Below are 11,104 nucleotides of genomic sequence, written 5' to 3' on the forward strand. Positions count from 1 at the left end.
GGGCACTTTGGAGGGCAGGGGTCCCGTGCGCGCATCCTGTGGTGACTACGTCCTGGGTGCTCCATTTGCACCTTTGCCCGACGAGCCGTGTGGTCCTGAGAGCCACAGCTAAAGCTTCTTGTTTCACCCGGTTTGCTGAGGAGGGTTTACACACGACGAAACACACCCGTTCAGAGGGACAGTGGGTGAGTTTTGACACGTGTGCAGTTGGCTCTATAGATACAACATACCAAGATGCAGAACATCCGTCACCCCCCAAGGTCCCCTCGAAGCCTATTATCCAGCGTCCCCCCAACCCCCAGCCCGATCTGTCCTCTGATAGCTTTGTCTTTTCTAGAATGCTCTATGAGCGGAGCACACGGCCTGTGGCCTTTTGTGTCCATGAGTGGCGTCTGCCACCTACACATAGTGTTCGTCACAGGCAGGCGGTGGGTCTTGGGGTTCCTTCCAGGTTCTGGCAGGTGCGAATAGTTTGTGCATACGGGGGTGTCGGCCACCTGTAGAGAGCTGTGCATGTGGCTGCTGGCTTCTCTGCCCTGCTGGGCCCTCTGGGGACCTGGAGAGGCTGTCGCTCAGCTACCTGGTCCGTGGCGGTGTGGGGCCTGCCTCAGTCCTGAGTCTGCTGTCCCGGCAGGTTTATCCACCAGGTGAACCAGGCCGCCATCACCATCCAGCGCTGGTACCGGCACCAGGCACAGCAGCGCCGAGATGGAGCCGCCAGCCTGAAGTGCCTGCTGGCGTCCAAGCAAGAGGTCAGTGTGGGCATGCGAGCCGCACCGGGGCTCACGGCGTGTATGGGGCGTTTCTGGGACCATGGGACTGAAACCAGAATGACCCGTGTCCACCCTGCCGGGCGCCCGCTTCCTCCTCGCCCTGAGCCGCTCGCTCAGCAGGGCCTGGGTGTCGGGAATGCTGGCCGCCCACCCCAGCTGAGAGGCCTGGGCAGGTTTCTGGTTTCGGGCCCCTGCTCCGTGATGCAGAGCCATCCCTGCCCCAAATTGCTGCCGGCTGCCTGTGAGGGGGGCTTGTTGTCTGTGGGGCAGAGGCGTGGCGGGGGGTGTCCTGGAGAGCCCACATCTAGGTCGGCCGCCCATCTTCCCAGTCAAGCTGCCGTGGCTGTGGTTTCTGCAGGGGCAGCGGCAGAGGCTCGGGGAGGGGAGCCCGCTGGACCTGCACCGGCAGAAGGAGGCGGCCCGGAGGAAGGCCCGGGAGGAGAAGGCGCGCCAGGCCCGACAAGCAGCCATTCAGGTTTTGGGGCGGCCGAGCCGCACAGGGGCCCAGTGCTGAGGCAGAACCCCTGTTTCCTAGAGCATGACTGTGCCCCTGGGGGGCCCTGCCCGCTGCCCTCCCCGGTCCCGGGACACTGGCCTCGGGCAGCTTGGCTTGGGAGGGTGAGGGGCCAAGCTGCCTATGGATGAGGCTGCTCAGAGGGCACGCCCGGCAGGAGCTGCAGCAGAAGCGAGCCCAGAAGTCGGGCGATGCTGAACTTGGGATGCCGAAGGGGGCCCGGGAGCCAGGGGAGCCCCGTCCCACCCAGGAGCCACCGCTGAGGCTGGGGGGCACCACTCCCCAGACCTGCAAGGCTAACAACGCAGGTGAGGGGAGAGCCCAGAGGCTGCCCTGCCCCGCCCCCCTCTGCCTCCCGTCCCTCACCCCTCAGGGATGGCTGTGGCCCCTATGGCTGCTGACCAGTTGGTGGCTCCCATCCTCCCTCCACCCCGCGGAGGGACCCTGGCTGTGTGGCAGACGCCCAGGCCCTGCTCCTCTGCCCTCGCCCCACCCCCTCTGGAGCTGGACACGGCTCCACAGAAGATGCTTCCTGACCTTTCACTTGGAAGGGCGGGGACCCCAGCGTCCCCTCTGCTCTGTGAAGCCCACTGTGCCTGACCCCTTCCCAAGATGTGTTCTGCTCCACAGGGACTGGCTTCCTTACCACAGGCCCAGACGCACCCCGCCAGCCTGCCCCCAGTTCGTCCCCAGAGCCCCGGCAGTTCTCAGAGGACAAGCTACAGGTTCGGTCACAGCCATTTTTGTGGCCATGGGGTCACTCATGCCAGAAAAGGCGTCCTAAGATGGGTCTTGTTTCTCTACCAGAGATGGGGGCTCACGGGGCTGTCACTGATGCCGTGGGGTGGGACCGATGCCCGAGCCTGCAGAGAAAGCTGGACGCTCAGAGATTAGGGGACAGCAAGGTCATCAGACGGGGGGGGGGGGCGGCGGCCAGGCCCGGACACGCCCTACCTGGCCACCCTTTATTTCTCTGGAGGTGGGTCTGTGAGTGCCCCCGCCCCTGTTCTCTGAAGGCCTCACCAGCTTCTCTTGCCCTCCATCCGCTGCAGGACGCCAGCTCTCAGGACGCAGCTGGTGAGGCCCCAGGGACGGCAGGCCCCGCCGGGAATAGGGTTAAGTCCAGGGCGACCCTGGATGAGCTGCTGGACACGCTGAAGCTGCTGGAGGAGGAGCCTGAGCCGCTGCCCCGCCCCAGGGCCTATCACAAGGACAAATATGCCTGGACCGACGAGGTGGCCGTGGGCGCCCTCCCTCAACCCAGCCCTGGGCCCTGGCGTTGTTCCCTGCAGGGCCAGGGGAGTGTAGTGGGGACCAGATGGGGCCTTATGGGACCCCCCCACCCCAGTTTTCTGATGGCTTGCTGAGGCATAGGACCCTCAGAGTAATTTGGGGGTGGGCGCCGCCTCTGCCAGCGGTACCCACAGGCGGCACCTTGCGAGGGTCTGAGCAACCAAGGGGCCCTTTGTTCCAGACCAGGCCCAACTGCCTCCCCTTCCTGTCTCCTGCCCTCCTTTCCCCCGGGGGTCCTTGAGGGGCTCTTGCAAGGCCACCCCAGAGTCCTTGGCTGCCTGACAGTCCCAGTACTGTGGCCCCTCCCCTCAGGAGGACGATGCCAGCTCCCTGACCGCTGACAACCTGGAGAAATTTGGGAAGCTCAGTGCGCCCGCCGGCCCTGCTGAGGACGGGGCTCTGCTTTCGGAGGCCAAGCTGCAGAGCATCATGAGCTTCCTGGACGAGATGGAGAGATCAGGGCAGGACCGGCCAGCCTCTGTCCCCCAGGTGTGGAGGGGACCTTAGGCAGGGACGGGGCAGCGGGTCCATCCTGGGGGACCGGGCCTGCCTCACATGCACCGTGTCCTCAGGGACTCGCGCCGGAGGAGGGACTGGGGTGCCTGGAGTCTGTGTCCGAGGTGAGCACATCCGTGATGCGGCTGAAGCTGGAGGTGGAGGAGAAGAAGCAAGCGATGGCGCTGCTGCAGAGGGCGCTGGTAACACCTCCACCTGCCCGCCTCCGCCCCGCCGCCCGCCTCCACCTTGTCACTTCCCACTGCCGCACAGTCACCACCTTCTACTGCCCGATGCCGCCTCTGTCCCCGGTCACCCCTGGAGTGTGGCCTGCCAGCCCTGCCCCCTGAGCGGGCCTCGTCTTCCGTTTCCCCATCCCACACCTGTGCAGGCACAGCAGCGGGACCTCACCGTCCGGCGGGTCAAAGAGACGGAGAAGGAACTGGGTCGGCAGCTGCGGCAACAGAGGGAGCACTACGAGGCCACCATCCAGCGACACCTGTCCTTCATTGACCAGGTGATACCACCTGGCAAGTGGGGTGCCAGTGGGGTGACTGGACCCATAGAAATGGGCGGCATCTTCCCTGTGGGGGTGAGATGTCCCTGTCTTGACGGGCTGGTTTGGGCATGCCATGTGCTCCCCTCACAGCGTGCCGCCCAGGCCAGCGGGGCGGGCATGTAGCGGGAGCAGGTGTGCAGCGCACCCAAGGGTGGGGTCACCCAGGTGTCCAGTGGGACATATGCCCGGAGCCTTTCCTATGCTTTCTGGGGCCATCCATGTTCTTGGGCTCCCCAAGAGAGAGCTGCGGAAGCTTCCAGGCCGCCTTGCACTGAGCCACGGCCCTGCCAGGCCCTGTTCTGAAGGAAACGCTGGGGTGGGCGCTGTGAGGAGAAGCAGGAGCCCAGAGGGACGAGTGGCCTCCTGAGGCCGTTAGGGACACTTCACTTGGCAGTCGTAGGTGCATCCAAACTAGAGCTCTGCCCGGAGCCCTCAGCGCAGTGGGTGCCATTTTCGGGGATTTGCGGAGACCCCTTGGCTGGCGATGGGCAGGTCCTTCTCCACTAGCCTGGTGATGAGGTTGGTGGAGCAACCCCCTTTCCAGGAAGATCCTGACGTGGCCACAGCGAGGCGCTTGTAGCCAAGGCCACCGTCCCCAGCCACCCCGCCAGGACTTCTCTGGCACCAGCCGGGCCCTTGGGTGCAGGAGTTGAGGGCCAATGACAGCTGGAGCCCCTTGTCCACCTGTGCGCAGCCCTCCTGGCCCCAGGCAGGAGGGCACAGAAGGGCTTGGAGTGGTGGCCCTGGCCCTAGCTAACATGCTGGCCCCGGGCAAGGGAGGTGGCGTCTTCCCGCGGGACAGGGTCCCATCTCAGTGCAGCAGCTTCACCCCCCACCCCCGCCTCCCCAACCATTCGCAGCTGATCGAAGACAAGAAGACCCTGGGCGAGAAGTGCCAGGCCGTGCTGGCTGAGCTGAAGCAGGGGGACCAGAGGCACAAGGAGAGGGAGGCCGAGATGCAGGACCAGCACCGGCTGGTGAGAACTGGGCAGTGGCTTTCCCTCCCTGCCGTCCTGTCGCCACTGCAGACCTGGGGCCTTGGGCCGGTGGCAGGACGTCCTGCTTAGCCACCCAGAACGGGGCGGTCCCTGCGGCAGGCCTCGGAGCGTTGGTCCCGGGGCGTGTGAATGAGACGAAGGGACGGTGCAGGAGGGCGAGGTGTGCTGCTGGCATCTGGAGAGCCCTCACCCCAAAGCCCTGGGGGGGCCGGGGCGGCTGTCATTTAGCGCGTCCCCACTTCCCCCAGCTTCTCTGTCAACCGCCTGTTTTCTCGCTGGCAGGAGATCAAGAAACTCAAAGAGCTGATGAGCGCCACCGAAAAGGTCCGCAGGGAGAAGTGGATCAACGAGAAGACGCGGAGGATCAAGGAGGTCACCGTCAGAGGTGGGCGTCACGCCCCGGGCCTCGAGGCAGCCGTGGGGTCTCTGAGGGCAGTAGTTTCAGTGGCCGGGTGGTGCGGCCCCCGGGCCTGGCTGCGGCAGGTGGACCGACCAGGTGTCCATCTGGCTGGGTCCAAGAGGGATGGGCCAGCTCCCTCCCCAGGTCCCCTGTCTCCTCCAGCTTCCAGGGGAGCACGTCGGGCGGGAGCTCAGGATGGGGGTCCCGGGTTTTCTGCCACCTGGCACTGTCCCTTCTCCCTAGCTAGAGAGTGGCCGAAGGGCCGATGGGGCCTGGCCCTCCTGCCCTGGGACTCCCTCCTCTCGGGAGCCTGGGTACCACCAGGGAGAGACCCCACTGGCCAGAGCGATGGAGGAAGGGGGTTCACAGTGCTGCAGGCAGGGAGAAACACCATGGGCCCAGGTGGACTCAGCTGTATTTTGGCTGGAGTCCCCAGGGTGGCCTGGGGGCAGTCCCTTGGCTGGACTGCAGCCCTGGAGTCACAGTGGGTGAGAATTGGGGGTCCCCTACAACACTGGGGGTGAGGGCAAGGCCCCTGTGGCATAGTGGGCAGACGTTGGGGATCCGGGCACCACCATGCGTCCCACCCCCAGGCCTAGAGCCCGAGATCCAGAAGCTGATCGCCAAGCACAAGCAGGAGGTGAAGAGGCTCAGGACCCTGCACGCGGCCGAGCTGCAGCAGGCGGAGGAGCGGGCGGCCCAGCGCTACGGGCGCCAGGCGGAGGCGCTGCGGGAGCAGCTGCAGCGGGAGAAGGAGGCGCTGGGCCAGCAGGAGCGGGAGCGCGCCCAGCAGCGGTCAGTGTCCCCGCTCGGGGGCCTCGCGTGAGGTGCGGGTGGGCAAGATGCGAGCAGAGCTGGGATGTGCCAGGACCCCAGAGTGAGGCCGGGACCCCAGAGTGAGGCATCTGAACAGCATCCTTTACCCCAAAGCCTCCCTCAGGAGGGACGCTAAAGATGGCGCTGGGACAGAGAAAGCCAAGGGCAGGACATGGGGCCCCTGCACAGGTGCCACCAGGGCTGCCTTTGTCGTGGGGGCAGCTGGGATGGAGGAGCAGGGGGTGCCGGGTGCAGCGAGCGGCCTGCCCGCCCCGCCGCACCCCAGCCTGCCCGTCTGCAGCTTCGAGCAGCAGCTGGAGCAGGAGCAGCGGGCCCTGCAGCAGCTTCGGCGGCGGCTCCACAGCGAGGTGGCCGAGGAGAAGGAGCGGCTGGACCAGCAGGCGGCCAGGTGCCACCTGGGAGGGGCCGCCCACCCCCCGCCACCCCCCCACCCCCCAGCCCTGCGAACTGACCTCCGCTGGGCCTGCAGGCAGCGGGGGGAGCTGGAGGAGCTGAGGCGGCAGCTGGAGGAGAGCAGCTCGGCGGGCGGCCGCGCCCTGAGGGCCGAGTTTGAGAAGGGGCGACAGGAACAGGAACACAGGCACCAGGTCGGCCACCGTCCCCGCCCGGCGGGTACCCCGTTCTGGGGGCGAGGGCACGTGTCAGGAGCACCACCAGGGCCAGCCCCAGGGCAGCCGCCCGGAGCCCCAGCCTGAGCCTGGGTTCATAGGATGGAGCTCTCCAGCCCGCGCCCCACAGACCCAGCGTGGCCACGGGACGTGTGGGCTCGCCCAGGTGGCAGCAGCCAGCGAGTCTCACGCTGTCGCTGCCCCCAGATGGAGCTGCAGGCCCTGAAGGACCAGCTGGAAGTGGAGAGGCAGATGTGGGAGGCCAACCGCGCCAAGAAGGAGGTGGGCAGGGGCGGGCCGGCCGTGCCCCTCCCCTCCCGCCAGCACCCCGGTCTTACGGCATGGGCTGCACCTCTGGGGCCCCCACAACTCGCTTCTGGGTTCACAGCTGGCTGCTTGGGGCTGGCAGTTCAGTCTGAGCTATACCGCATGTTGTTCAGCTTCTCCTAAGTGCTCTGGGGGACACCAGAGGGGCTGCGGCAGGTCCCAGGTGACTACAGAGGTGACTGCACCTTGCCTTTCTTCCCCCCTTGGAGAGCTGCTCTCGAAGTTGACAACACTCAGGCAGTGTGCGGGGCACACATGGGGCAGGCCTCCTTCCCATCTCCCGGTGTCCCCGGATGGGTGGGCGGCCCCACCAGGCTCTGCCGTCCTGGGAAGAGGTTCATGGGGGCCGCGTGTGAGGCAGTGGCCTGTGCCAACCAGCCCATTGGCCTGGTGACAAAGCTTTAGCAGTGGCCGAGCGGCCACCTCGTCCCGCTCCCACAACTGTGCACCGAGGGGTCACTGCGTCTGTGGGCTAGCCAGGTCAAAGGGCACATCGTGTTGAACTTGATGGGAGTTCCCTGACACCCGGCGCGGCCCTCATCCTGGAGGCTGCCCCCCACCCACACTCACCCCGGGCGTGGGGTGTCCAGGCCCCTCATCCAGGCCCGTCTGGCAGCAGCTCCAGCTGTGTTAATGGTCCTCCATCCCCACAAGTCTGCGTGTCCCCGGAGCCCACGTGGCTGTCCTGTCCGGGCCCTCAGCCTCCTCCCGCCACCTCCACTGGCTGAGCCCGTGTGCCTCCCCTCCAGGAAGCATGGCTGCTGAACAGCTGATCGAAGACAAGAAGACCCTGGGCGAGAAGTGCCAGGCCGTGCTGGCTGAGCTGAAGCAGGGGGACCAGAGGCACAAGGAGAGGGAGGCCGAGATGCAGGACCAGCACCGGCTGGTGAGAACTGGGCAGTGGCTTTCCCTCCCTGCCGTCCTGTCGCCACTGCAGACCTGGGGCCTTGGGCCGGTGGCAGGACGTCCTGCTTAGCCACCCAGAACGGGGCGGTCCCTGCGGCAGGCCTCGGAGCGTTGGTCCCGGGGCGTGTGAATGAGACGAAGGGACGGTGCAGGAGGGCGAGGTGTGCTGCTGGCATCTGGAGAGCCCTCACCCCAAAGCCCTGGGGGGGCCGGGGCGGCTGTCATTTAGCACGTCCCCACTTCCCCCAGCTTCTCTGTCAACCGCCTGTTTTCTCACTGGCAGGAGATCAAGAAACTCAAAGAGCTGATGAGCGCCACCGAAAAGGTCCGCAGGGAGAAGTGGATCAACGAGAAGACGCGGAGGATCAAGGAGGTCACCGTCAGAGGTGGGCGTCACGCCCCGGGCCTCGAGGCAGCCGTGGGGTCTCTGAGGGCAGTAGTTTCAGTGGCCGGGTGGTGCGGCCCCCGGGCCTGGCTGCGGCAGGTGGACCGACCAGGTGTCCATCTGGCTGGGTCCAAGAGGGATGGGCCAGCTCCCTCCCCAGGTCCCCTGTCTCCTCCAGCTTCCAGGGGAGCACGTCGGGCGGGAGCTCAGGATGGGGGTCCCGGGTTTTCTGCCACCTGGCACTGTCCCTTCTCCCTAGCTAGAGAGTGGCCGAAGGGCCGATGGGGCCTGGCCCTCCTGCCCTGGGACTCCCTCCTCTCGGGAGCCTGGGTACCACCAGGGAGAGACCCCACTGGCCAGAGCGATGGAGGAAGGGGGTTCACAGTGCTGCAGGCAGGGAGAAACACCATGGGCCCAGGTGGACTCAGCTGTATTTTGGCTGGAGTCCCCAGGGTGGCCTGGGGGCAGTCCCCTGGCTGGACCGCAGCCTTGGAGTCACAGTGGGTGAGAATTGGGGGTCCCCTACAACACTGGGGGTGAGGGCAAGGCCCCTGTGGCATAGTGGGCAGACGTTGGGGATCCGGGCACCACCATGCGTCCCACCCCCAGGCCTAGAGCCCGAGATCCAGAAGCTGATCGCCAAGCACAAGCAGGAGGTGAAGAGGCTCAGGACCCTGCACGCGGCCGAGCTGCAGCAGGCGGAGGAGCGGGCGGCCCAGCGCTACGGGCGCCAGGCGGAGGCGCTGCGGGAGCAGCTGCAGCGGGAGAAGGAGGCGCTGGGCCAGCAGGAGCGGGAGCGCGCCCAGCAGCGGTCAGTGTCCCCGCTCGGGGGCCTCGCGTGAGGTGCGGGTGGGCAAGATGCGAGCAGAGCTGGGATGTGCCAGGACCCCAGAGTGAGGCCGGGACCCCAGAGTGAGGCATCTGAACAGCATCCTTTACCCCAAAGCCTTCCTCAGGAGGGACGCTAAAGATGGCGCTGGGACAGAGAAAGCCAAGGGCAGGACACGGGGCCCCTGCACAGGTGCCACCAGGGCTGCCTTTGTCGTGGGGGCAGCTGGGATGGAGGGGCAGGGGGTGCCGGGTGCAGTGAGCGGCCTGCCCGCCCCGCCGCACCCCAGCCTGCCCGTCTGCAGCTTCGAGCAGCAGCTGGAGCAGGAGCAGCGGGCCCTGCAGCAGCTTCGGCGGCGGCTCCACAGCGAGGTGGCCGAGGAGAAGGAGCGGCTGGACCAGCAGGCGGCCAGGTGCCACCTGGGAGGGGCCGCCCACCCCCCGCCACCCCCCCACCCCCCAGCCCTGCGAACTGACCTCCGCTGGGCCTGCAGGCAGCGGGGGGAGCTGGAGGAGCTGAGGCGGCAGCTGGAGGAGAGCAGCTCGGCGGGCGGCCGCGCCCTGAGGGCCGAGTTTGAGAAGGGGCGACAGGAACAGGAACACAGGCACCAGGTCGGCCACCGTCCCCGCCCGGCGGGTACCCCGTTCTGGGGGCGAGGGCACGTGTCAGGAGCACCACCAGGGCCAGCCCCAGGGCAGCCGCCCGGAGCCCCAGCCTGAGCCTGGGTTCATAGGATGGAGCTCTCCAGCCCGCGCCCCACAGACCCAGCGTGGCCACGGGACGTGTGGGCTCGCCCAGGTGGCAGCAGCCAGCGAGTCTCACGCTGTCGCTGCCCCCAGATGGAGCTGCAGGCCCTGAAGGACCAGCTGGAAGTGGAGAGGCAGATGTGGGAGGCCAACCGCGCCAAGAAGGAGGTGGGCAGGGGCGGGCCGGCCGTGCCCCTCCCCTCCCGCCAGCACCCCGGTCTTACGGCATGGGCTGCACCTCTGGGGCCCCCACAACTCGCTTCTGGGTTCACAGCTGGCTGCTTGGGGCTGGCAGTTCAGTCTGAGCTATACCGCATGTTGTTCAGCTTCTCCTAAGTGCTCTGGGGGACACCAGAGGGGCTGCGGCAGGTCCCAGGTGACTACAGAGGTGACTGCACCTCGCCCTTTCTTCCCCCCTTGGAGAGCTGCTCTCGAAGTTGACAACACTCAGGCAGTGTGCGGGGCACACATGGGGCAAGCCTCCTTCCCATCTCCCGGTGTCCCCGGATGGGTGGGCGGCCCCACCAGGCTCTGCCGTCCTGGAAAGAGGTTCATGGGGGCCACATGTGAGGCAGTGGCCTGTGCCAACCAGCCCATTGGCCTGGTGACAAAGCTTTAGCAGTGGCCGAGCGGCCACCTCGTCCCGCTCCCACAACTGTGCACCGAGGGGTCACTGCGTCTGTGGGCTAGCCAGGTCAAAGGGCACATCGTGTTGAACTTGATGGGAGTTCCCTGACACCCGGCGCGGCCCTCATCCCGGAGGCTGCCCCCCACCCACACTCACCCCGGGCGTGGGGTGTCCAGGCCCCTCATCCAGGCCCGTCTGGCAGCAGCTCCAGCTGTGTTAATGGCCCTCCATCCCCACAAGTCTGCGTGTCCCCGGAGCCCACGTGGCTGTCCTGTCCGGGCCCTCAGCCTCCTCCCGCCACCTCCACTGGCTGAGCCCGTGTGCCTCCCCTCCAGGAAGCATGGCTGCTGAACCGGGAGCGGGAGCTGAAGGAAGAGATCCGCAGAGGCCGGGACAAGGAGATCGAGCTGGTCATCCACCGGCTGGAGGCCGACATGACGCTGGCCCGGGAGGAGAGCGAGAGGGCAGCCGAGAGCCGGTGAGGCTTTTACCCGCAGGGCACTGCGGCTGCGAGGCTCAGAGGCCAGGTGCTGTGCCACGCAGGCCCGCAGGCCGCCTCTGACCCTGCTCCCCGGCCCGCCAGCGTCAAGCGCATCCGGGACAAGTACGAGGTGGAGCTCTCAGAGCTGGAGCAGTCGGAGCGGAAGCTCCAGGGACGGTGCACGGAGCTGAAGGGGCGGCTGGCGGAGGCGGACGGGGAGCGCGTGCGCCTGCAGGGCCTCCTGCGACACAAGGACAAGGAGCTGGCGGACGTGCAGGCGGTGAGCGGGGTGGGGGCGGGAGCGGGCGGCTGCGCCCCGGCCCTC

General features: G+C 67.1%; 1 protein-coding gene across 1 annotated transcript in view; it reads left to right on the forward strand.

Moving 5' to 3' along the window:
• The window catches only part of CEP131 (centrosomal protein 131), a 22,649-nt gene that overhangs the window by 9,821 nt on the left and 1,724 nt on the right, over nucleotides 1-11,104 (forward strand). Inside the window, exons 7-22 of the mRNA XM_023538659.1 lie at nucleotides 619-752; nucleotides 1,132-1,248; nucleotides 1,445-1,595; nucleotides 1,918-2,012; nucleotides 2,340-2,522; nucleotides 2,893-3,069; nucleotides 3,153-3,278; nucleotides 3,467-3,592; nucleotides 4,495-4,611; nucleotides 4,915-5,017; nucleotides 5,626-5,827; nucleotides 6,150-6,257; nucleotides 6,339-6,456; nucleotides 6,685-6,759; nucleotides 10,634-10,776; nucleotides 10,882-11,098. Of these exons, the coding sequence (XP_023394427.1) occupies nucleotides 619-752; nucleotides 1,132-1,248; nucleotides 1,445-1,595; nucleotides 1,918-2,012; nucleotides 2,340-2,522; nucleotides 2,893-3,069; nucleotides 3,153-3,278; nucleotides 3,467-3,592; nucleotides 4,495-4,611; nucleotides 4,915-5,017; nucleotides 5,626-5,827; nucleotides 6,150-6,257; nucleotides 6,339-6,456; nucleotides 6,685-6,759; nucleotides 10,634-10,776; nucleotides 10,882-11,098 (2,192 nt within the window). The remainder of the gene's footprint in view (nucleotides 1-618; nucleotides 753-1,131; nucleotides 1,249-1,444; nucleotides 1,596-1,917; nucleotides 2,013-2,339; nucleotides 2,523-2,892; nucleotides 3,070-3,152; nucleotides 3,279-3,466; nucleotides 3,593-4,494; nucleotides 4,612-4,914; nucleotides 5,018-5,625; nucleotides 5,828-6,149; nucleotides 6,258-6,338; nucleotides 6,457-6,684; nucleotides 6,760-10,633; nucleotides 10,777-10,881; nucleotides 11,099-11,104) is intronic.

Source organism: Pteropus vampyrus, unplaced genomic scaffold (genome assembly GCF_000151845.1).
Source record: "Pteropus vampyrus isolate Shadow unplaced genomic scaffold, Pvam_2.0 Scaffold227, whole genome shotgun sequence".
NCBI classification, from domain to species: domain Eukaryota; kingdom Metazoa; phylum Chordata; class Mammalia; order Chiroptera; family Pteropodidae; genus Pteropus; species Pteropus vampyrus.